The 26,447-nt window shown below is 37.9% G+C and overlaps 1 protein-coding gene across 2 annotated transcripts in view; it reads left to right on the forward strand.

The window, feature by feature from the left end:
• Nucleotides 1–25,860, forward strand: part of YLPM1 (YLP motif containing 1) — a 74,434-nt gene extending 48,574 nt beyond the window's left edge. Inside the window, exons 16-21 of one of the 2 annotated variants that reach the window (XM_045807810.2) lie at nt 221–304; nt 3,933–4,013; nt 7,150–7,201; nt 12,205–12,335; nt 24,945–25,127; nt 25,448–25,860. In XM_045807810.2, the coding sequence (XP_045663766.2) occupies nt 221–304; nt 3,933–4,013; nt 7,150–7,201; nt 12,205–12,335; nt 24,945–25,091 (495 nt within the window). In that variant the 3' untranslated portion in view covers nt 25,092–25,127; nt 25,448–25,860. Of the gene's footprint in view, nt 1–220; nt 305–3,932; nt 4,014–7,149; nt 7,202–12,204; nt 12,336–24,944; nt 25,128–25,447 lie in introns of those variants that run through there. The other variant, XR_006781466.2, reaches the window with a different exon arrangement.
• The last annotated feature ends 587 nt before the right edge of the window (nt 25,861–26,447 follow it).

Genomic DNA, 26,447 nt, shown 5'->3' on the forward strand with positions numbered 1-26,447 from the left:
GGAAGTTCTTGTTTATCCCCTTTACCTTCAGAAAATCTTTTCTGCCTTCTTTAGCAAATGTTTCTTATCCTTTGTATCTAAGTGAAAGAGGTGTGGCCTAGCTCTTCCAGGAACTGGCCTGTTAGACCTCACAGTATTAGTTAAAATTGTCTCAGATACTCGCTTGGTCTTTCTTTGAGTAGTTTCCCAAGATAACTTGACCTCCTAAATCTTTCAATAGATGGCTGACCACTGGGAAACTGCACCTCGTCATATGATGCGTCTGGACATTCGTTCTTTGCTGCAAGATGCTGCTATTGAAGAGGTGAGTGTCCTTTGCCTTGAAAGCAGTACAAAAGGGACCTTTCTTTCACCTTTTTTACTTGGAAAAATTTTTAACTACAGAAAACTTGCATGAATCATATAAGAGCACCTATACAACTTTCATTGAGATTTTCTGATTGTTAATATTTTGCCACATTTTTCTTCTTTTTTTCATTTAAATTCAATTAATTAACATATAGTGTATTATTAGTTTCAGAGGTAGAGGTCAGTGATTCATCAGTCTCATATAACACCCAGTGCTCATTACATCAAGTGCTCTCCTTAATGCCCATCACTGAGGTACTCCGTCCCCCCCACCCCCTCCCCTTCAGCAACCCTCAGTTTGTTTCCTGTGATGAAGAGTCTCTTATGGTTTGTCTCTCTCTCTCTGATTTCATCTTGTTTTATTTTTCTCTCCCTTCCCCTATGCTCTTCTGTTTTGTTTCTTAAGTTCCACATATGAATGAATCATATGATAATTGTCTTTCTCTGATAGACTTATTTTGCTTAGCATAATACCTTCTAGTTCCATCCACATAGTTGCAAATGGCAAGATTTCTTTTTTTTTTATGGCTGAGTAATATTCCATTATGTGTGTGTGTATCTTCTTTATCCATTCATCTGTCGATGGACATCTGGGCTCTTCCCATAGTTTGGCTATTGTGGACATTACTGCTATAAACATTAGAGTTCAGGTGCCCGTTCGGATCTACATTTGTGTCTTTGGGGTAAATATCTAGTAGTGCAATGGCTGGATCATAAGGTAGCTCTATTTTCAACTTTTTGAGAAACTTCCATACTGTTTTCCAGAGTGGCTGCTCCAGTTTGGGAAGTTTGCATTCCCACCAGCAGTGTAAGAGGGTTCCCCTTTCTCTGCATCCTCGCCAACCTCTGTTGTTTCCTGAGTTGTTAATTTTAGCCATTCTGATCGGCATGAGGTGATACCTCATTGTGGTTTTGATTTGTATTTCCCTGATGCTGAGTGATGTTGAGCATTTTTTCATGTGTCTCTTGGCCATTTGTATGTCTTCTTTGGAGAAATGCCTGTTCACGTCTTCTGCCCATTTCTTGACTGGATTATATGTTTTTTGGGTATTGAGTTTGATAAATTGTTTATAGATTTTAGATATGGCCCTTTATCTGATAAGACATTTGCAAATATCTTCTCCCATTCTGTCGGTTGTCTTTTGGTTTTGTTGACTGTTTCCTTTGCTATGCAAAAGTTTTTAATCTTGATGAAATCCCAATAGTTCATTTTTGGCTTTGTTTCCCTTGCCTTTGGAGATGTGTCTAGCAAGAAGTTGCTGTGGCCAAGGTCAAAGAGTTTGCTGCCTATGTTCTCCTCTAGGATTTTGATGGATGTGACATAGATATATATGTCTTCTTATTACTACTATTGTTATCACTGTAATGGTAGACCCATTTGAGAGTTAAGTTGTAAACCTCATAACCCTTAACCCTTCACCCCTAATACAGTATTTCAGTATGTATCTCCCAAGAACAAGGGCATTCTCTTACAAAACTAGAAGTCCCAATTATCAAATTCAGAAAATGTAACATTGATAGAGTACTACATTAAGTAGTACAAATTTCCTGAATTAAATTTCCTGAATTATCTCATATATTGTCCATATTCACATTTCACCAAACGTTCGCATAATGTGCTTTACAGCAATTTTTTAAAATCCAGGATACAGTCCTTTAATATAAAAAATTACTTTCTTGGGGCACCTGGGTGGCTCAGTTGGTTAAGTGTCTGCCTTTGGATCAGGTCATGATCTCAGGGTCCTGGGACCAAGCCCAGCATTGGACTACTTGCTCAGTGGGGAGCCTGCTTCTCCCTCTCCCTCTTGATGCTCCTCCTGCTTGTGTGCGTTCTCTCTCCCTCTCTCTCTGTGGCAAATAAGTAAATAAATTCTTTAAAAAAAAAAAAAACAACTTTCATACCCATGTCATTGTCCAGAAAGACAAAGAATTTTTGAAGAGTATAGGCCAGTTGTTCTAAAGAATACCCCTCAATTTGGGTTTGTCTGGTTGTTTTCACATGATTTGTTTTAGGTTAAACATTACCAGGAATGCTACATAAGTGATGTGGTGTCCTTACTGCATCATCTCAGAAACCATATGATGTCAATTTATTTCATTCCTGGTGATTTAAATGTTGATCGCTTGGTTCAGGTGCTATCCATCAGATTTTTCTACCTTTATCCTTTGTACTAATCTGTAGGGAGATACTTTGTTAATACCCTATTCCTCAACAAATTTCACTCATTGATAATTTTTGCCTAAATCAGTTATTTATTTGGTGGAAGTAAATGTTTATAATGGAAAAGGAGAGATTTTTCTCTTTTAATCAGTTGTGTACTTCTGTTTGGTTTCAGCTCCTGTGAATGAAAGTTTTCTATACTTAATGTTGTCATTGTGTTTTTATGTGTTTTTACCTCCCAATGCCAGTCCTCTACCTATTTCCTCTGGTTTCTGTCCCAGCCATTCTCCAGATACTTTCTCAGCAAAGATTTCCGTGACAGTAGATAATTCTCACTTCTGTTGCTTAATTTTGCAGCTACATATGACTTCGTCAACCATGTCCACCTTCTTGACAACATTTTTCTTTTGGCTGTTGCGAGTCCACCTTCTCTTGGTTCTCCTCTTGCCTCTCTGCCATCCCTTTCCATCTCCTTTGCTGGATTTTCTTGCTACTCAGTCCTAAACTACTGGAGTTCTTTAGGGCTCTATATATCTTAGGATCTTATCATTCTGCACATTCGATATACATAATCTTTCTGGTAGCTTGGATTGTCACATATTTGCCCTTAATATTAAATTGTGAAGAATCAAATTAATTTTATCAGTATCTTAACACTAATTATGTCTTGTGGAGGGATTATGGGTGATTTTTATAGTTCTGCCATTATTTTCCATATTCTCTACCAAAAAACATGTTACTTTAGTACATCTCAAATTCAACCTATCCACTATAAAATTCATACAAACCTGTTCCTCTTTTGGTATTCTCTAGCTTAGTAATTAGACCCACCAATCCTTGGTTGCTGAAACCTTGACTCCGCTCTCTGTTATCCTTTGCTCTTTATTCTGTATTATACAAACTTTCAACCTTATCCCTCCAGCATGTAGTCAGTCTACAAGTTTTGTCAATTTTACCTTATAAATACTTCTCTAATCCATCTACTCTCTATTTGCATAGCTACCATTCTGGGCCAAGCTACTATCATCTTACTTTTCACTATACCCTTTCTTACGTTTTGAAATTTGAATCATACACATGTTTTATTTGATTGGAAAAGTACTTGCTAAAGGTTTTAAAAAGAAATCCTAGTAATCATAGGCATTCAGAACAGGTAATCATCAACTTAGCATCGATTATTATACTCTACTTCATACGAAATTATAAAGATGGATATCCCAGGTAAATGAAAGGTAGTACTATCATTCTGTCTTTTTATAAGTTCTATTTCAAAGTTTAGGGTTTAAAAATTACTTAGGATGTAACAGTGATTCTGTGCTGTCTTGCTCTGGGCACCTGTGCTCGTTTCAGATCTCAGTGAGGGACTCAACATTTTTCTAAATGTTAACTCATCTTTTTTTTTTTTTTAATTGGGGTGGTGTAGGTAGAGATGGAAGATTTTGATGCAAATATCGAAGAACAGAAGGAAGAAAAGAAAGATGCAGAGGAAGAGGAAAGCGAACTGGTAGGAGACAGACCAACCACTTTGAACAAAGTGTCTCTATTAAAATTTTTAAGGGTTTAATCTCAGATCTATGGTCAGATTACTACTGTTGATTTGCACCTTAATGGTAAAAGTTTCATAATCATCTTCAAGGAGACTTTTGGATACTTTTTCTTTTTCCCCTGACCAAAAGAACCTTCTACTGTGTTGCTACACGAAAATTTTAAGAATGCTAAGAAATTTACCCTGTACTCACTCATCTACTCGTGGGTGGCTTTAGGGGAGAATACTTTTTAAGAAATCAATTACATATGAAAGGGCATTCTTACATTCCAGCAGATATGTGGTACAGCCTACCCAACATATGCATAATTGTCTCTTCTTTGCTACAAGATTTCAGAATTGAGTTTCTGTCAACTGAGGCAGAAGAACCTCTAGAATAAGGCGGCAGAGGGTTGCCACTGACTGCTGGATTTGTTCTTCTGCATTTTATCCTATTAAGTGATGGGGAAAATGATTTGAGTGTGTAGGCAATGCATTTTGTTTAGGCTGATTAGAGGCTTCCGTAGTGTGAGTTCAAAGTTCCCGTGTACCTACTGTAAATGCTTTTGATCACACCTCTGTAGAGATGTTTGCCTTACCCTGTCATTGAAAAATATGCGACCTGTAGAATTATGTTACTTTTCAGTGTTTGCTAATGAGGCACAGAGATTAGCAATGCCTTGAAACAGTGTTGCTTTTTTAATTCAAAATATTATTTGGTTTATTTAATACATCAGCCCTTGCTAAAGCTGCTTCTCATATTCTTCTGGAAATGTACAAAGTGAGAACCCTGATCCCTACCCCTAGAGAATACAGACTCTCTAAGGAGTGGTCCCATCAAACCCATGTGTGATATAGAGGACTCTGAAAAGAAACTGTGTGTACATAGAGATGGTGTCAACCTCTGCATTCCTAGATTTCATATGCGGATTAAAAAATAAGCTTTAAAGTTAATTGCATTTGAGTCTCAGTATGTTTTTTCTTTAAACAAAATATTTTTCTTAATTAGTTTGTTTTTTGACATATATGATCTAAAACGTAGGCAGGAAGTTCACTTAAAGGCCCACGCTGTTCTGGAATATGGCTAATGACTTCTTTAGCTACTTGCAGCGTGTGTACTAGAAAGTGATCATGTGAGAAGTCTATAATGTTAGCTTTCTGAAGCTCCGTCTTCCTTTTGTGGAGATTTTAGTTCAGGATAATGGTTCATAACATCTAACTTTTTAGGGGTAGGTCAAAGCTCAGAACTTTTAACTGAATGTACTACTTATTTTGAAAAGTGAAACATGCTGTAATACTCTAATATTACATCAAAAAACATGGCAAGGAAGCCTTAGTACTCTACCCTGCTGGACTATCTCTCTTTTTTCCAAGTGGCCTAACATTCAACCAATGAGAAGATGATACAGTTTCAAGGAAGAACAGGGTGGTTCCAGCAGGAGGAAATTAATATACTCATTTTGCTTATCTTTATGTTGTAAAACTTCTCTTAACCCATTCAAAAATGCAGAATCCAGATCTTCTACTATTGGGTTCTATTCCAAGAGTAAAAGATTCTTGGAGAATTTTAACCAAAGGGTTAAGAGCAAGTCTCATGTCATTCAGACCATTTTAATGGAATTCTCAATAAACTTTGCATTTTCTGCTTTGTACTGATCACTGCAACTGGGCGAAATCCAAACTTTTCTTGGTTAAGAGAATCCTTTTGGGGGATCATTGGTATGATATTTTTCCTTCTTTAGTGCTTCAGTGAACCTAGTAGATATGATTCAGAATTTAAAAATATGTAATTCTAGTGATGCTTAAGGTTTTCAGGTGATTTCTGAGATATGACTTGTACAGATCTCATCAGTACTTTTAGCGCCATCACTTCCGCATAGCTTTGGCTTGGTTTGTTCTAGAAATGTATTTGGGAAAGATGGTATGATTTATAACCTGAAGTACTACCTAATAAGTTGAAAGTGAATTATTAGTCTGGCTTAAAGACTAGAAATGTACAACACCTATAGGTTTCCTGGAAGAACTACGATGCTCCAGTACTCTCACACAGCAGCTATTGCCGTGAAGCGTTCAGCATCCTTTCCAACCTACCTTTGTATCAGTCTGTTCCATGCACTTGAAGATTCCCAATAGTAGAGATATTAATTCTTAAAAGACACCTTGGATGAATCTGTTCTATATAATAAGCCCTAGTATTAAAGTTCTGTACGTTAGGATCTAATAGAGAACAGAGTCCAAGTGAAGGAAAAGAGGAATCATAACCGTACACCTGCTAGGTGAATAAGCAGAAAGGATCACTACATAGTTAAATAGGTATATTGGGAAATTTGAAAATCTTACGGGACTTTGTTTGAAATAAACCACCCAGGTTTCTTTTGTTTAATTAAATAAAATGTAAATTGCCTGTGGAGATTGCTGGTTTTTCGTATATTAGGAAAATGTCATTTTAAAAGACATTGAAAATAATAATCTAGGTTCCAACCGATGAAAAAGAAATACTCTCACATTGATTCAGTAAAATCCAGCCTTTGTAAGATCTAACTGGTAAATGGGTTGAGTCATTTTTAAATGAAGTTGGAACTTCATAGTTGTGTTCAGTGATACCATGTTTTCTTCTTTCGAGTACTGAAAATTACACCGCAATATAAAGTAGCTGTCTTGAAGAACACTCTCTGTACCTCATGGCCACTATCACTTGAGAATCGCAGTTGTATTTAAAAAATAAGCTAGCTAGTTATTATAAATCCTCTGCTACTCTGATGATATTAATACTAGCACAGTAACAACCGTACGTCCTCACCGTAATTTGCTATCCAGCTGTTGTTCGGTCTACAGTTGTGTGTCCCCAACTGTAGCTGCCTCAAAGCGCCTTCATGATACTATTTTGAAGTGACGACTCTGAAATCTGGGCAGTGAAGTTGGGTGAATTGGGTAATTCAGTTTCTTCAGAGATAATGAGACTGTGTTTTCCCTAAGGATATGTATATAGAGATATATATAACTAGTGAGTGGAAACTGAATCCGTTCCCAGTTTTAATGCTTTTCCAGTTCAACAGTGATATGCATGTATGTGTCTCTTTCTAACCCTTCGAGCTTCTCTCTGTGTGCGATTTAGGGTTACATTCCGAAAAGCAAATGGGAGATGGACACATCTGAGGCCAAGCTAGGTGGGTATCTCCTTTTTCCTGTTTTTATATGTGATACCTGATGGTAATGGTCATAGATCTTTCTGCTGTAAGAAGAACAAATTTCCCCAAATTTCTGCTTTAAACCAAGATTTTTGGCCTACCTTACATCCTCAGTCTATTTCACTAGCTTTCAGTTTAACTAGTTATATCTTGTGACAGAGTGAAAGAAGAGTATTTAGAAGAATTGCCCTTACTATCACTTCAAGGTTTTAGAGTAAGCACAAGTATGATGAATTTAGCAATAAAATACTGTCACTTCTAAAATCCATTCTGTTATATTAATCAGAAATGTTAGTGCTGATGAGATTTCTGCTTTTTTAAAAGTATATTTAACTGCAGTCCAAAGTTGAACCTGATTATGAATACTTTGGGAAATAATAGTAGTAATAATAATAAATATCGAGGTTTAAACATTCTTAAAAAGCACTTATTTTCCTTGTATAATAAATTAGAGTTTCTGGGTGGGAGGAGGTAGATATGTAATTCAGGTTTTTGAGGAGCCTGCTTTATAAGATTCTTTCCTTCAACTTGTTTTTAGTGGCAGATTACAAGGTAAACTGGTTAAAATTACTGTCTAAATCAAAAGTTGGAGTTGCTTAATGTGAGGTTGTCTGTCAAGCAGAAAATCAATTATATCCAGTGGACTTTCCTCCAATATTTCATGGTAATAATGCAAAACGTTTTTTCTTTTCTTTTTTTTTTTTTTATCTCACTTAAAGAGAATCAGTTATCACATTGATTAAGATATATTAATAAATAATCTAAGAAAATGAGATAAGGACTTTCTGGAAGATTGACCTTACTAATGTGTGAAGTATAACTTTCGGTCTCTGCGTTTCTCTTCTTGGTATCATACTGTTACTCCAAAATGAAAGTAACCATCTAAATATCTTAAGTTCATAGAACAAATCTGAGTCATTTAGCTGCTTCACTGTTTGGGATACATTGTATTTCTGACGTAAGAGGAGTGCATTTTACACGAGTTGCATAAGTTTCTGCCTTTTATTTTGCCCAACTGATCATGTTAGCAATTGATGTTCACTAGGTCCTATGTAAAAGGTAGTTCCATAAACTTTGGTATTACTCTGTTATTGGGATAGGTGCTTTGGTATAAAGTCTAGGATTTTTTTCTAGTGTGTGACAGGTGAAAATTATATGTACTTACTGACATATTCTTAAACTAGTCTTCCCTCTTTGGGAAATCTTAGTCAATGATCTCTTCCTCTAAACTTTTAAAACATTTATAAATGTTTAAGTGCAATTAAATACGTAGGAAAATAATAATCACAAATTACTTTTTAAATAATCCTGCTTTAGATCTCCTTATTTTGATATTAGATTAAGTCCGTTTGAAGTTCTGTACTGTGTAAGATCATTTCCTTCTTCTGGTTCTCTAAATAGCAATTATCTTTTGGGGCAAAAATCATAAATAAAGAGACAAGAGGATTGTAAAAGTGATCAATATTTTAGCTAAGCATATAATGTTCAGAGGCATCGTGTAATATATGATCTATGATAATGCTTTTTTAAACTCGAGCCAGTCCGTTTTCTATTTTTCTTTCTAATTTCTAAAGAGAAAGGAAAACAGAATTTAGCTGTGAAGAATATTCAAGAAAATATGATATTAAACTTGGTATTGATTTCTGGAAAAAATTCTGGCCTGTCTGCCATTTGCTTCTCAGAAAATACATTTTACACAAATTCAGTCCATCTTAAAGAAAGAGTGTTAGGCAATTAATTCCAGAAGTGGATTTGTTAAATAAACCATTTCAGTTAAAGGCACTGAAGGTCTAGTAATGAGTCTAGAATATAAACCCCACCATGTTTGCTGCTGCTCCTGCCGCTGCTGTTTTAGTAAGAGTGACAGTGATGTTTCATATAATGACTGACGTTTTACAGCACTCTGTTATCCTGAGAGCTAATCTACCTGTGGAGGAAGGCAAATTGAGTGTGAGCATTCTTGAAAGTGCTTGCTTCTTTGAGATTGGTCCATGTAGCCAAATGACACAGTTCTTCTCTAAAACATAAGGCTCTTCATCTGCGAATTAACCTGTTTATGGTGCCTTCCTTACCACAACAAATTCAGTAGATTTGATTACCAGGTACAATTAATTTTTCTGAGTACTTTACCAACATTCTTCAATTACTTTTGGTAACATGATTATGCGAGAGGAAACATATTAAGCTTCATCAGTGTCCCACGTTGAGCCAGAGAGCTAAATCTGTACCTGGGGAGTTTTGATTCACAAATGAGTCTGCCAATGAGAAAACACTCGTTTACCTTTCAAGCAGCTGGTTAAATCTCATTGCAGATTCTTGATCTGTGTTCATTAAGTACAGTATGCAGTTTAGCTGGTGTTTGAGTGTTAAATCAGAAGTGGTGTAATTTTAGAAAGCTTGAGAACTGGCCTGAAATACATCCGGCGCGAGTGTTGTGGAGTTGTTAAAGACTGCCTGTGGCCCACTTCAGTTGCCCCTGACTGGCTCCTTCTCAGCTGGGACACGGGCACCCTAATACAAGGGTGGGCGGTACATGCCACATCAGATGCTTGGATTTGGCATTGAAGCTACTTAAATTCCGACGATACAATTTTGGTTTCTCAAATTGTGAGAAACCAAAAGAAAGTTTGAGAATGTTATCCTAATTTAGGTTTCTCCATACCAAGTACTTTTGCTTTTCTCATCTGTCATTTGTCTCTGCTTATCAGTTATTGTGTATTAGCCTTCTACATGTCAGGCAACTACATCTCTTCCCAGTTGGAATGCGGTTATTGATATAGGCACACAACCCTTGTATGTTTATCATGAGCAAATTTTCAGAAACACTATTTATGTTTAGAAAATGCATAGACGTATCTACAAAAATTTTCTGTTGTGCTATGTAATATTAACTGTTCTGAAGATGTGGGAAAATTCTGTGACCTGCCAACTTGGATGTTTAAACCTTCATCTTCATCTTAAAACTTCATCTTTTGAAATTCAAACCTCTGAAAATCATTAGTATGGGTATATGGGATACCAGCCGTCTTCTGTAATTAACACCCCAGATTCCTCTTCCCTCACCTTATGCCATACATCTGTGTGTTTGGGTTTCCAGGATGCCATGTGGAAGAGGTATGAACCTTTCTTCAGCCCCAAGAAGGAAGCTTTAAACATGCTGTGCACAATGAAATTTCACATTAAACATTACAAACAAGGGTGTTCAGACTAGAAGTACATGCTCTTCTGATCTTCCATGTTGGAAATATGGGACTCCTGGTCTGTAACTCCTGTCACATACCCAGTGTCTGAGGAAATGTTCTTGCAGTTTTCACACTTGCCCTTCTGCATTGCTGCCTTGGCCATGCTCTATTCTTGGAATTCAGATATGAATTTTTTCCTTTGAAGTATGTTAATATCGAAGTTGATCTTAAGTTTGGAAATCCTCTGAGGTTTATTTGCTAAGTGTGTTAGAGCTTCCTACTCTTTTAGTAATACTGTATACTGTTGAACTAGAACAGTTTTATTGTTTGTGGGACTTCATAGGTTTTCTAACACCATAATCTCTGTCCCTGTGCAATCAAGGGATCACTTCTTTAAGAATTTGTATAATACGTCCTGTCATACACATGAAGATAGAGCCATTTGATACAGCATGTGATTTACAGAGGAGATTAGGAAACTGTTTCTGTTGAACTCATCCATGTAAAAGTTTTTCCAAAGTGATATGATAAAAATTTATTGAGTTTTGTAAAGTACTGTCATTTGCTTGCAGATATTTCAGTAATATTGCTTTTATGGGGGAGGATTTTAGGAAATAAAAGCTTTGCCAAGTGTGCGAAATCTTACTGGTTTTTTAAGCCTGTATGGTATGGTACAGTTAGTTGTGTGTGAATCTTTTACATTTGAAGCATAAACTCACCCTCTCTCCTGCCACTGCTTCCATTGTACTTTCCTTTTCATATCAAGTTCTCTCCAACCGGTGCCTAACAGATTTTTATCATAATACACTCTGCACCCTTTATGGAGTTGAATGAAGTATGGTTATTGTGTATTTCTGACGTTTTTAGGTTTTCTTTTATTGACTTGCTTAATAATTGTGTATATAATCACAGATGATTCAAAAGTTTAGTGCTTCAATGTAGCTAAATATATATATAACTCATTTCACATAGAGAATTCAAAATCAGTATTAACAACCAATAAAAATAACTACACATTTTCGTCGCGTGTTCTTGAAGACGCCTAAACTCATGTCTCATAATTTCTGAATCTGCAATCTCTCTTCATTTAATTGGTTACAGTTTGGGGCCCTTGGGAAGCCTAGCCCTCTTAGATTGAGGATTCAGAAAGAAATTTAGATCTGGTCGCTTTGGCTGACTAGCTCAGCCTCAGAATGGCCAGTAGCACTTCATAGTATAATCAAAGAATGTGGTGAGCTGTACAGTCAACTTAGAAACATTAACACATGGCGAATCCTCGCACACTGGTCAAAATCCCAAGGAACTATAAATCTAAAACCTTTTTAAACATTAGCTTGGCTCATTAGGTTGTTGGTACTACCTACTTTTAATATGACACGGTATCACACGTGATTGCAGATCAAATGGGTGGGGTTAATATTGTGTTAAAGAAAAAAAAGAGTGGAAGAAATAGCTTTTAGAACAACCCGTCTTCGCGTTTTCCTTCACAACTTGAGAGCTGAAGTGTGATTTGGTGGGGTGGGAGGCCAGGAGACAAGTGACTTTTCTTGCTCTGCCCGTATTTGTTACTTAAACCAACCTTGTAATGTAATGCCTGCCAGTATGAACACCAAATAAACAATGGAAATGGCACAGAACTATTATCTCAGCCAAGAAGATAGTTTGGATCTGCAAGTGATGCTGCTCTCAGAAATGTGGATCTGCCCTCCGACAGTGTTCCAGACTTCTTTTCCTTTGTTTGTGTGTTGTGTGCAAACTCACACTCTTCCTTAATGCTGCGGCTCTGTGTTTGTCCCTCAGACAAGTTGGATGGCTTGAGAACTGGTACTAAAAGGAAACGTGACTGGGAGGCAATTGCCAGCAGAATGGAGGATTATCTTCAGCTCCCTGATGATTATGACACTCGTGCTTCTGAACCTGGGAAGAAGAGGGTAAGAGCCTTTGTCAGGAATTGCCATTAGATGAAGGGCTCCTTTAGGCCTCTGGGTTTAGAAAGTTACAGGCAGATAAGAACATGAATGCTATTTTTGAGAGCGATTTAGTTTATACTGTATCATATTACAGATCAAAAAAAAGAGTCATACGTTACAAACTATCAGATTAAAATGTACAGGTAACTTTAAAAATGGAGAACAGAATCTCATGGCCAGCACGTTGTCAACCTTAATGGAGTTTGAAGTGGCCACTTGTGCTGTTTTGTCAGGGGGCAGAATAGCCAGGTGCAGAGTGTAGAGTGTTGAAGAGAATCTGTGGAGTTCTTTTTTTTTTTCCTTAAGATTTATTTATTTATGTGAGAGAGAGTGAGCACAGGGCAGGGGAGGGGCAGAGGGAGAGAGAGAATCTCAAGCAGACTCCCCACTGAGCACAGAGCCCGGCGACACAGGACTTGATCCCACGACCCTGAGGTCATAACCTTAGCCAAAATCAGGAGTGGGACACTTAACCAACTGAGACACCCAGGCGCCCCAAGAATCTGCGGGATTTCTTAATGGATTAGATGTAGAGGGTCCAGGAGTGGATGGAACCAAAGGTGAATCTTCAGGGTTCTGGCCATAAGCACTCCATGTGTGTGGTGCCATTTACTGAGTCAGAGAAAATGGGGGGAGTCCAGTGTAAGACTAAAAAGTGAGGTCAGTGAGGGACCATTTAAGTTAGAAATGATAATAAGATGCAGGACTCCAAAATTTAGAAATTCAGATAGAGGTAAGTGTTTCAAAAGTAAAGAGCAGTCAATTGTTAAATGATACAGAGAAGGCAAGTAAACTGGGAGCAGAGAAATGGCTATTAGTTTTGGCAACATGGAGATCATTGATGATTGATCAGTGATCAGTCAGGTTTCCTTAGAGAGTTGAAGGGTACAGGCAAGCTTGGAGCAGACTAAAAAAGTAATAGGAAATGAAATATAGAACAAAAAATGGGGACACCTTTTTGATGAAGTTTTACTGTGAAAAGGAGCAGAGAAATGTAACCAAAACATTGTATAGGCCTTCCACATAGACATCAAATTCAGGAAAAGTGACCTTTGTGTATATCCTTTAAAACAAAATAATGAAATAAAAAAAGATCATATTATATATCACCTGGATAAGGCTTTTCTAGCTAATTTGTCTTGCTCTTTCTATATATGTATATACAGACCTACCATTCTTTTTATTTTATTTATTTATTTTTTTTGAGATCTTTATGTATTTATTCGACAGAGATAGAGACAGCCAGCGAGAGAGGGAACACAAGCAGGGGCAGTGGGAGAGGAAGAAGCAGGCTCATAGCAGAGGAGCCTGATGTGGGGCTCGATCCCGTAACGCTGGGATCACGCCCTGAGCCGAAGGCAGACGCTTAACCGCTATGCCACCCAGGCGCCCCTACCATTCTTTTTAAATAGCTCCCTCATATGCCATTGTTTGGTTGTACAGTTATTTATTCAGTCCCTTATTGGTGGATACTTATGCCGTTTTCACTGTATTGTTAATATAAATACTATGGTGAAAGTCATGGTGCATATGTTCTTGGCATCGTTTTGAAAGTATATCCCCAGGGTAGATAGTTAGCACTAAAGCTGCAATCTTATAGAGTATGATATATCATTTTGACAAACACTGTGAGCTTTTTTTCCAAAAAGGTTGTACCTGTTTATACACCCACATGTAAGTAAGTGCCTGTTTTCCACACTTGCACCAAAGATGCTATTTATCAAACTTTTAAACTTTTGACAATTTGGTAGGTAAAACAAAGTATCTGTTTGCATTTCCTTAATTAAAATGAGGTTGTGTATCATTTCTTTATCTTTACACATCATTTCTTTTTTATGAATTTCTTCAGTACTTTTAATTTTGAAAGAGTATTTCTTGTAAGAGAATAAAAATGCCAGTAACACTTCATTACATTGGATAGCATTAGAAAGAACTCCAGTTTTCAAAGCTCTTTTAAATACTTCAGACAGTCCCTAGGTCCACTCTTGTCCATGTGACTTGAGAGGAGGGCAAAGGGAGATTAGGGGCCTTCTGTGTGTGCCTAGCTCCACTCAGGAGCTACGTGTGATGATTCCTCCTATTCCAGTTTTAAGGTTGGGGCAATAGAAATAGAAATAGCTCCTCCTTGGAAATAGTAATTTGGTGTAGTTCAGTAACAATGAATAATCTCAAAATAGAAATATTTTTCTCTAGTTTATTTTTAGTCAAATAACTATTACTCTGTACAGAGAATGTGATCCCATGTAATTTACTTTGTAAGCTGGGTGGACAAAGAGAATTAAGCTGTGCACATCCTAGTTCTTTCTTTTTTTAAGTTTTATTTTCATTCCAGTTAGTTAACATACAGTGTTATATCAGTTTTAGGTGTACAATGTAGTAATTCAGCACTTCCATACAAGAGCTGGTGCTCTTCATGACAAGTGCACTCCTTAATCCCCATTTGGCTATTTCACCCCCCCCCCATGGTAATCATCAGTTTGTCCTTTATACTTAAGTCTTTCTTTTCTTTTTTTTAAAGATTTTATTTATTAATTTATTTGAGAGAGAGAGAGAGTGCGCGCATAAACTGGGGTGGTGGGTGCAGAGGAAGAGGGAGAGAATCTCAAGCAGACTTTCCACTGCGCGTAGAGCCTGATGCAGGGCTCAGTCTCAGGACCCATGAGATCATGACCTGAACCAAAACCAGAAGTCGTGTATCCAACTGACTGAGCCACCCAGGTGCTCCAAGAGTCTGTTTCTTGATTTGTCTCTCTCTCTTTATTTTTTCCCCTTTGATCATTTGTTTTGTTTCTTAAATTCCACATATGAGTTAAAATCATATGATATTTGTCTTTCTCTGATTGACTTATTTCACTTAGCATTATATATGTGTGTATACACACACACACACACACATACACACACACTCCCCCCACATGTTTATCCACTCATTAATCAATGGACACTTAGGCTGCTTCCATAATTTGGCTATTGTAAATATGCTGCAATAAACATAGGGGTCCATGTAGCCCTTCAAATTAGTGTTTTTGTATTCTTTGGGTAAATACCCAGTAGTGTGATTGCTAGTTGTATTTTTAACTTTTGAGGAACCTCCATACTGTTTTTCACAGTGGCTGCACTGGCTGGCATTCCCACCAATAGTGTGTATGAGTGTTCCTTTTTCTCCACATCCTTGCCAACACCTGTTGTTTCTTATGCTATTGATTTTAGCCATTCTGACAGATATGAGGTGATATCTCATTGAGTTTTGATTTGCATTTCCCTGATGACAAGTGATGATGAGCATCTTTTCACGTGTCTGTTGGCCATCTGTATGTCTTTGGAGAAATGTCTGTTCATATCTTCTGCCCATGTGTTAATTGGGTTGCTTTTTTGGGTGTTGAGTTTTATAAGTGCTTTATATATTTTGGATACTAACCCTTTATTGGATATGTCAGTTGCAGATATCTTCTCCCACTCCATAGGTTGTCTTTTAGTTTTGCTGATTGTTTCCTTTGTTGTGCAGAAGCTTTTGGTTTTAATGTAGTCCCAATAGTTTGTTTTTGCTTTTGTTTCCCTTGCCTCGGAAGATATAGGAAGAGGTTGCTACAGCCCATGTCATAGAAGTTACTGCCTGTGTTCTCTTCTAGGATTTTTAGGATTTTGGGTCTCACATTTAGATCTTTAATTCATTTTGAATTTATTTTTGTGTATGAAAAGTGGTCCAGTTTCTTCCTTTTACATGTTGCCTTCCAGTTTTCCCAACAGCATTTGTTGAAGAGACTGTCTTTTTCCCAGTGGATATTCTTTCCTGCTTTGTTGAAGATTAATTGACCATATAGTTGTAGGTTCATTTCTGGGTTTTCTGTTCTGTTCCATTGCTCTGTATGTCTGTTTTTGTGCCAGTACCATACTGTTTTGATTTCTGCGCTTTATTGCAACTCGAAGTCCAGAATTATGATGGCCTCCAGCTTTGCTTTGCTTTTTCAAGGTTGCTTTGGCTATTTGGGATCTTTTGTGGTTCCATACAAATTTTAGAGTTGTTCTAGTTCTGTAAAAAATGGTATTGGTATTTTGATAGAGATTGCATTAAATGTTTAGATTTCTTTGGGTAGGATAGACATTTTAACAAGATTTGTTCTTCCAACCCATGAGAATGGAATGTCTTCCCGTTTCTTTGTGTCATCTTCAATTTCTTTCATCAGTGTTTTATAGTTTTCAAAGTACAGGTCTTTCCTTCTTTGGTTAGGTTTATTCCTAGGAATCTTATTATTTTTGGTGCAGTTGTAAATGGGATTGTTTTCTTAATTTCTTTTTCTGCAGCTTCATTATTGGTGTATAGAAATGTAACAGATTTCTGCACATTGATTTTGTATCCTGTGACTTTACTAAATTCATTTAGCAGGTTTTTGGTGGAGTCTCTCAGATTTTCTTTATGTAGTATCATGTCGTCTGCAAATAGTGAAAGTTTTACTGCTTACTTACTGATTTGGATGCCTTTTATTTCTTTTTGTTGTCTGCTTGCTGTGGTGGGACTTCCAGTACTACATTGGAGAAAAGTGGTGAGAGTGAATATCCTAGTCTTGTTTCTGACCTTAGGGGAAAAGCTCTCCATTTTTTCTCATTAAGGGTGATATTGGCTGTGGGTTTTTCATATATGGCCTTTATTATGTTGAGGTATGTTTCCTCTAAACCTACTTTGTTGAGGGTTTTTATCATAAATGGATTTGTACTTTGTCAGATGCTTTTTCTGCATCTATTGACGTGATCTGTTGAATGGATAAAGGTTCTTATCCTTTCTCTTACCTATGTGACGTTGATTGGTTTGCAAATATGAACCACCCTGGCAACCCAGGGATAAATCCCACTTGATTGTGGTGAATGATTTTTTTTAATGTGTTGTTGGATTCGGTTTGCTAGTATTTTGTTGAGAATTTTACATCTATGTTCATCAGGGATATTGGCCTGTAGTTCTCTTCTTTAGTGGTGTCTTTCTCTGGTTTTGTTATGAGGATAATGCTGCCTCATAGAATGAATTAGGAAGTTTTCCTTTTCTGCTTGTTGGAATAGTTTGAAAAGAATAGCTATTAACTCTTTTTTAGGTGTTTGGGAGAATTTGCCTATGAAACCATCTGGTCCTGGGCTTTTGTTCTTTGGGAGCTTTTTGATTACTGATTCCATTTCTTTGCTGGTTATCAGTCTTCAATTTTTCTATTTCTTCCTATTTTAGTTTTGGTAGTTTATATGTTCATATGTTTCTAGGATTTTATCCATTTCTTCTAGGTTGTCCAATTTGTTGGCATATAGTTTTTCCATGATTCACTATCCATATTCATTTATAATTGTTTGTATTTCTGTGGTGTTGGTTGTTATTTCTCCTCTCTCATTTGTGATTTTATTTGAATCCTTTCTCTTTTTCACTTGGTAAGTCTGGCTAGAGGTTTATCAATTTAATTGATATTGATTGATATTGAACCAGCTCCTGGTTTCATTGATCTGCTCTATTGGGGTTTTTGTTGTTGTTGTTGTTGTTTTGTTTTGTTTTGTTTTTAGTTTCTGTATCATTTATTTCTGCTCTCTTATTTCTTTTCTTCTTCTGGTTTTAAGTTTTGTTTGTTCTTTTTTTCCTAGCTCCTTTAGGTGTCAGAATAGGTGGTTTACTTGAGATTTTTCTTGCTTCTTGAGCTATGCCTGTAATGCTCTGTACTTCTATCTTAGAACCACTTTTGCTGCATCCCAGAGGTTTTGGACTGTAGTATTTTCATTTTTGTTTGTTTGTTTCTATGTACTTTTTAAAAATTTCTTCTTCTATTTTTTATTTGACCCATTCATTGTTTAATAGCATGTTATTTAACCTCCACATATTTGAGCTCTTTCCAGATTTTTTCTTGTGGTTGACTTTAGTTTCATAGCATTGTGGTCAGAAAAGATGTATGGTATGACTTTGACCTTGAATTTGTTGAGGCTTGTTTTATGGGCTAAATGTGTGATCTATTCTGGAAGATGTTCTGTATGCACTTGAAAAGAATGTGTTTTCTACTGTTTTAGGATGGAATGTTCTGAATATATCTGTTAAATCCATCTGTTCCAGTGTCATTCAAAGCCATTGTTTCCTTGTTCATTTTCTGTTTAGATGATCTATTGATGTAAGTGGGGTGTTAAAGTCCCCTACTATTACTGTATTATTGATTAGTTCCTTTATGTCTGTTATTAACTGTTTTATGTATTTAGGTGCTCCCTTGTTGGGTGCATAAATATTTATAGTTGTTAATATCTTGTTGGATTGTCCCTTTTGTTATTATATTGTGTCCTTCTTTGTCTCTTGTTACAGTCTTTGTTTTAAAGTCTATTTTGTCCAATGTAAGTATTGCTACTCTGGCTTTCTATTGACATCCATTTCAGAATAGATTTTTCTCTGTCCCCTTGCTTTCAATCTGTAGGTGTCCTTAGGTCTAAAATGAGTGTCTGGGGATGCCTGGGTGGCTCAGTCAGTTAAGTGTCTGCCTTCAGCTCACGTCATAATCCCAGGGTACTGGGATCGAGTCCCACATGGGGCTCCTTGCTCAGTGGGGAGCCTGTTTCTTTCTATGCCTGCTGCTCTCCCTGCTTGTGTTTTCTCTCTCTCCCTCTGACAAAAAAATAAATAAAATCTTGAAAAAACAAAACAAGTTTAAAATAAATAAATAAAAATAAAATAAAACGAGTGTCTGGTAGGCAGCATATAGATGGGTCTCATTTTTTAATCCATTCCATCACCATATGTCTTTTGGAGCATTTAGTCCATTTACCTTCAGAGTAATTATTGATAAATATGTATTTATTGTCATTTTATTATTTGTTTTGTGGTTGTTTCTGGAGATATTCTCTGATCCTTTCTTATTTTTCATGGTTTGCTGATTTTCTTTAGTGATATATTGGATTTCTTTCTCTTCATTCTTTGCATATTTATTAGTGGTTTTTGATACATGGTTACCATTAGTTTTATTTATAACCTCTTTGGCACATAGCAATCTATATTAAGTTAATGGTCGTTTAAGTTTGAACCCATTCTTTTTGCCTCTCCTCCCTACATTTTAAGTATATGTTGTTATATTTTACATCCTTTTATTTTATGAGTTCCTTGACTGATTTTTTACAGAAATATTCATTTTTACTGTTTTTGTGTTTCCTACCTTTATACTGTCACTTTTGGCCTCTCCTTTCTACTTAGAGTCCCCTTTAATATTTCTTGCAGAGCTGGTTTAGTGATCATGAACTCCCTTGTTTTTGTTTGTCTGGGAAACTCTTTGTCCGTCCTTCTTTTCTGAATGATAGCCTGGCTGGATAGCGTATTCTTGGCTGCAGATTTTTCCCATTTAGCACTTTGAATATATCATGCCACTCCCATCTGGCTTGGAAAGTTTCTGCTGAAAAGTCTCCTGCTACCCTTATGAGTTTTCCCTTGTAAGTTACTGCCTTCTTTTGTCTTGCTCCTTTTAAGACTTTTTCTTTATTATTATATTTTGCCAGTTTAATTACAATATGTCTTGGTGTGGATCTGCTTTTGTTGATTTTGATGGGAGTTCTTTGTGCTTCCTGAATCTGGTTATTTTTCCTTCCCCAGATTAGGAAAGTTTTCAGCTGTTATTTCTTCAAATAAATTTTCTGTCCCCTTTTCTCTGTCTTATTCTTCTGGACTCCTATAATAAGAATGTTTTTACATTTGAGAGAGTCACTGAATTCCCTAAGACTATTCTTACGTTCCATAATTCTTTTTTCTCTCCTTTGTTCAGCCTGATTACTTTCCAATACTCTGTCTCCTTAGATCACTAATTCGTCTGCTTCTTCCATCCTGCTCTTCATTCCCTCAGGCATGTTTCTCAATTCATTTCTTGTACTCTTTATCTCTACTATGTTGTTCCTTCTCTCTCTGGTAAGGGTCTCACTGATGCCCTCCACTCTTTTCTGTAGTCTGGTGAGTATCCATAAGATCATTACTTTAAATTCTTTATCAGGCATGTTACTTATATCTGTTTTGCTTAGATTTCTGTCCGTGTCCGTGTTCTTTCATTTGGGATAAATTTCTGTCTTCTCATTTTGTCTAAGTCTCTGTGCCTCTTTCTGTGTGTTAGGAAAGTCAGCTACATCTCTCATTCTTGAGGGTAATGGCCTTATGAAGAAGAGGTCCTTTAGTGCCCTGCCGTGTGGTGTCTCCTGTTCTCCAGGGCCTGGTCCTTCCAGGAGTGTATGCTGCATACTTTCTGCTCTTTTGTCCTGGCCATTTTATCCTTCAGGCCAGTTATCTGCAGAGGCTTTTTACCAGTTGTGGGCAATGTTTGGTTCCTGGCCTGAATGTGGTATGTTTTAACTAGGTGTGCTCTGGTCTGTTTGTGAAATGAGACCTGTCGCCACCACTGCCAGAACCGAAGCTCTGCAAAACTCCTGCATCGGGAGATGGCAGTAGGAGCAAGGGTTTGGTTCAGTCTTCTGGGAGAGGGTTTCTACTCACTGCGACTGAGGCTAGTGTGAGTGGGAGAGGCAGTTCCACCAGAGTGCGGGGCGGGGGGCGGGGGGACTCACTTTGGCAAGTTAGGTAGTGAGTGTCAGTGCTGCACCAGTTCCCACAGGTAGTCCTGTACTTATGCTAAGGGTCCAGGGAGGGAAATGGTGCTGGCCAGTTCCTTTGTTCCCAGGGGGGTCTCTCTCTGTGAATGCTGTCTCTCCGGGATTTGATAGAGTTAAAATCTATGTATGATTGAGCAAGATGAGCAAATAACCTTCCCATTGTATGCCACAGGCACTCTTGAGATTGCTGTTTCCATGCTGTATGTTTGCCTGCCTTCTCTCCAGGAGCAGGGCAGTGCCCTCAAGGCTCTCTCCCAGCAAAGCCTGCTGACCTTTAAAACTCCACGCTGGTTGCCAGAAGTCATGAAATTCAGCCCCTCTTACTTTCCAAGGCAATTACTATGGGGATTCATTTTCCCCCTACACTCCCCTGTCTGTTAGTATGTCTCTCGCCCTTCTCCCTGACCACTGCTCCCTCCCCACCCACAGCAGCCACCATCCATTTCTCTCCCAAACCACCTCTCCATACTTTCTACCTTCTTCAGTGTGACCTCTTCTCTACCTTTAGTTGTGCAGTTTGTTCTGCCAGTCTTCAGATCAGTTTCTGGGGTATTTAGGATGATCTGACAGGTATCTAGTTGTATTTGTGGGCCAAGGCGAGCCTGGGGTCCTCCTACTTTGCTGCCATCTTCTTAACCACCCCCTCCACATCCTAGTTCTTTGAAGTGGCTTATATTTGACTCTTCTCCCCTGCCTCACATCCTCATTTCCAATAGGTTTTAACTCTAAAACCACTTACCAAATCAACACCAGACTACAAGGAGATCCTGTGGGTAGCACTGAATGCAGAATTCATAACTTATTCCTTTCCTGGGGTCTCTTGCTTTCTCTGTAATTTTTTTACAAATACCAAGCAGGTTCCTAGGATTAATGTCCACTATAACAAAAAGGTAGTTTTATAGAGTTAGAGTTAATCATACTAGAATTTTACCAAAATGGCTTGTTTTTTTTAATATAATTTATTTTTTAAAAATTTCAGTTGCTTAGTTGGGCATAAAATGGTAGCTCAAGTGGACTTTGTGTTCCTTTGATGACTGGAAGTTGAATCATTCCCTTGTTTACAGGATTCACACATTTTAGAAATGTTTTTAGTGACAGTGGCTAAAACATATGTACCTCAAACCTTTGAGTGTTAGTCAAGACTTTTCTGTATTATACATTTTTTTAATGGTTAAGATAAATGGGAAAAAAAAAGATGGTAAATCTCAGTAAAAGTACCTCTAGGAAGATTAGGAGAGTCACTAACATTAGAATCCATTTCAAGGGGTGCCTGGGTGACGCAGTCGTTGAGCGTCTGCCTTCGGCTCAGGGCGTGATCCTGGCGTTCCGGGATCGAGCCCCACATCAGGCTCCACTGCTGGGAGCCTGCTTCTTCCTCTCCCACTCCCCCTGCCTGTGTTCCTTCTCTCGCTGGCTGTCTCTCTGTCAAATAAATAAATAAATCTTTAAGAAAAAAAAATCCATTTCAAGTTGAAAGTCATTATTCTGCACCAGTTATACTTCCTGTTTTGGTAGTCATTCATTCATTCTACAGTGTTGAGTGTGTGTCAGGTCTGTGGATGAGGCCACTTAAAGAGCAGACCTCCAGTGGAGGAGTCCAAGATGTGAATAAATAATGTTAGTATAGCACCAGTGTATATCAGAGATATGAACAAAATGTAGTAGTTTCCAAAATATTTTAATTTCAACTTAAAATTATGAGCATTTGTGCTAAAACATATTGCTTATTTAAAAAATAATTACATACTTTTTCTTCTAATTCTTTGTTCTTTATTTTATCTGAATTTTAAAGACTTAATTTAAGCTGTCGGCTTAAAAGTTAGCTCTTAGTTTATTTAGGGTGAGATTGACCAGTGTGTTTAACTCTGTGCCAGAGAGGTACTGTGGACTGGTTACCATTTCTTTCTTCAGTGACCACAATCTGTCCATCTGTCCTTCCTTCATCCTCCTTAACCATAATCATCTTTTGCTAAAATGTGTCCCCTTGATTCCAAGGGCAACTGAGAGAGTGTATGAATCTGTCAAAATAAATACAATGAGCATAAATACATAGCAGAAAGCCCAGAGATTTCTGTATACAAAAGCCCACATTATTTAGGCTTTTTTTTTTTTTTTTCTCTAAAGTCCATGAAGGAAATTTAGGTTTTCTACACACTAAAAATCTACTTTAAAAAGAGTTGGGTGTTGGGGCACCTGGGTGGCTCAGTCGGTTAAAAGTCTGCCTTTGGCTCAGGTCAGGGTCCTGGGGTCAAGCCCCGCACCAGGCTCCCTGCTCAGTGGGGATCCTGCTTCTCCCTCTGCCCCTCCCTCTGCTTGTGTTCTCTGTCTGTCTGTCTGTCTGTCTGTCAGATAAGTAAATAAAGTATTAAAAGAATTTTTTTTTTTAAAAGAAGTTGGGTGTTATCAATTTTTCCCACTGCTATTATTACGTATCTTCTCTTTGACCAAGTGGTTGCTGTGTGGAGAAGCCTAGTCATTTCATTACCAGTCCTGTAAATGGTAATAGGGAAGGTCAGTGTACCTCTAAGAGCAGTAATGCATTTCTATGTCCAGTGTGAAGAGCATGGAGTATTCATGCTCTGGTTTTCTTTCCTTGTCACAGATAATAAATCACAAGCTATATTTAAAATACATCTGGTTGGTGCAGTCAGTTAAGCGTCCAACTCTTGGTTTCAACTCAGGTTGTGATCTCAGGGTCGTGGGATCAAGCCCCATGTCAGACTCCACGCTCACTGCGGAGTCTGCTTGAAATTCTCTCTCCCTCCCCCTGCCCCTCCCACTTGTGCACTTGCTCACTCTCTTTCTCTCTCAAATAAATAAATCTGAAAAAATACAATCTCTGCAGACTTTGGCACTATGTCCACAGTTTCATAGTTTCTCCTTAAGTATTTCCACTTTTGCAGAATATATCTGCTTATCTTTTTAATTGTTAATATAAGAATCTATATTTGATAATTTACTAAAATTCAAAATGTATCTGCTTACATCTTTAAAATATCAGAATACCAGCCAATGGGAAATATCCCTGATCTATGTATTTATAGTTAAAATCTATGTATTTCCATAAATGCCAGCAGTTGAGTCCATCTCTTTATCTCATGAATGAAAATAGTAATACCAGCTCCCTATTTTCTAAGATTAGATTTCAAGAAATATTTATTGTGTAGAGATAAGTAAAAGTCCACTGATCTAGGGTATTTATAGTCTGTTAGGGAAGGCAGGTCTATAAATAGATCATTGCAATATAGTGTGGAAGTTCAAAAGTAAACATGTCAAGATCCAGAAGTAGCTCTAAGGAAGCAATGATTGATTAATTATTTGATTGGCAAAGAACAAGAAAGATAAAGCAGGGGTTGATGACTAGACTACGGCAGGTGGACAGGGTTAGGGGAAAAACATTTCAGGAAGGAGACTAGTATATGTAAGATTACAGAGATGGGAAATAGCCCAATGTGCTCTGAGAGGTAGAAGCCCAATGTACTGCTTATATAAAGGGCTGTAGGCACTGCCTAGAAATGCCACTGGAGAGTAGACGGGGCCAGATCCAGAGAGACCTGTGTGCTTGGATTTTATTCTTTAGGCAGGGGAAGGATTTAAAGCTGTGAGAGTCACAGCCGTGTGTATTTGGGCATCACTCTGGCAGAATGGGTTGGAAGGAGTGAGCATGTAAGGTAGAAAGACTAGGCAGAGGGAAAAATAAGATCAGCAAACCAGAAAGGAGGGACAGAGGAAATGGAGGAGTCAGGACTGAGCTGAGAGCCGAACTGTTCAGGAGCTGGAAGGGTTAGGACTTGGTGACTGACTAGAGAGTTTTCTTTCTGTAACTTAAGATATGTAGCCTTTTCCACTTCTCCCCAGTTAATTCGTAATGTTTTTTTCTCTTCGTTTCAAATCAGTTATCCTACCCCTTAGACTATCTAGAGAGTGAAGCAGCTCTTTGCATATTTTTTTTTTCTAAAGCCCGGCCTAACGCTGTGTTCTTTTTAGGTGAGATGGGCAGACCTGGAAGAAAAGAAGGACGCAGATAGGAAAAGGGCCATAGGTTTTGTGGTCGGACAGACTGATTGGGAGAAGATCACAGATGAAAGTGGTCACCTGGCTGAAAAAGCCCTCAATCGAACCAAATATATATGACACTTAGTTTCTGAGCGGAGTCCTTGTTCCTCTAAGGTGAGATTGCACAGCATGTAAACAGCCTACTGTGTGTGGTTCTGAGGGCTTGAGATAAAGGAGACAGCGTGCTTTGCTCAAAATGCTTCTCGTAGTATTTTCCGGTTCTGAAAAGAGTAAGTATGTGCGACTTGCCAACATGTACAATGCAGGGTGTTGGAAAAGGGAGCAGTTTTCTGCAGGCTGACTTACTTAATTTAAGACTTGAGAAGAGCTTGGATTCTATAGATTTGAGGAGGAGTGGAGTGATGAGATACTAGAGTCTACTGCACTTTCTGCCTGCTGTTCCATGGTGTGACAGCCTTTTCCTTTCTTTCCAGGTGGTTCGCTTTGAGGTGATCTGCAGCCACGGCCTCATGGAGCTTCGTTGTGTGTCACCTTGCCTTCCACGTTTCGGTTTTTGTTTCGTTTCTACCACTTTAGTTTTTTAAAGTTCTCCAGTGTCCCCAAGAGGTATTAGAATCTTGCTGTACCCAAGCAAGACATTAATTTTTCTTTTTAACTATTTTGGGGAGGGAGGGAGTGATAGCTTAACTGCTGAAGCCAGGTGGGGGTCTGCTGGAGGATTCCAACAGAAAATATTTCCTCCGCTGTACAATGTCACAGACTATCTCTATCATCATTGCTTTGTGGCTGTTTTTGTTTTTTACTGTATGTAACTGGTAGCTGATTGTACTAGGATTAAAAACAATAAACTTTCACGATAAAGCCGATGAGATTCATGGGCTATACAGCACGGGCCCCTTTCTCTTGTTTTCTTAATTTTATTTTTTATTGCTTTTTTAATATGGTGTGTTCTAATTACGTGCTTGTCGAACATCCCCAAACCTCTTTCCTATTGAATATTAAATAGCTTAGTGATTCCATAGCACATGTTGTAAACACAAAGAGGGCTCAGTGATCTCTGATAGCTGATTTCGTTCTCTACCTTTGCGTCTTGAAGACTGGTAGAGACAATTGCAAGTATTCATCGGTTCCCTGGAGTACATCAGTGCTATAGCATGATGTTTTATTGTCTTATTTTTTTGATCCTCTTGTTGTTCCTCCCTCTTTTCATTCTCTCCCTTCATGCTATGTTATGTTTTGATTTTTCCCTCATCTGGCTTTGATTCCTGGTGGGCAGAACTGATGTACTCCATAGAACTCTGGAGCTTGTTGCCTTGTTGCTAAACTTGAATCGTTGATGTTTTCATCAAGATTGCAGGGGAGGACGAGTACAGAGATGTGCAGCCCTCTGGCAGGCAGCCTCTAAGCCTGTCAAGTTTTCAGGTTCTTGCCGGATTGCTCATTATTGGAAAGCATGGACTTCACAGAATTTCC

The sequence above is a fragment of the Ursus americanus genome, chromosome 26 (genome assembly GCF_024610735.1).
Source record: "Ursus americanus isolate L20-20 chromosome 26, mUrsAme1.1.p, whole genome shotgun sequence".
Classification (NCBI taxonomy): domain Eukaryota; kingdom Metazoa; phylum Chordata; class Mammalia; order Carnivora; family Ursidae; genus Ursus; species Ursus americanus.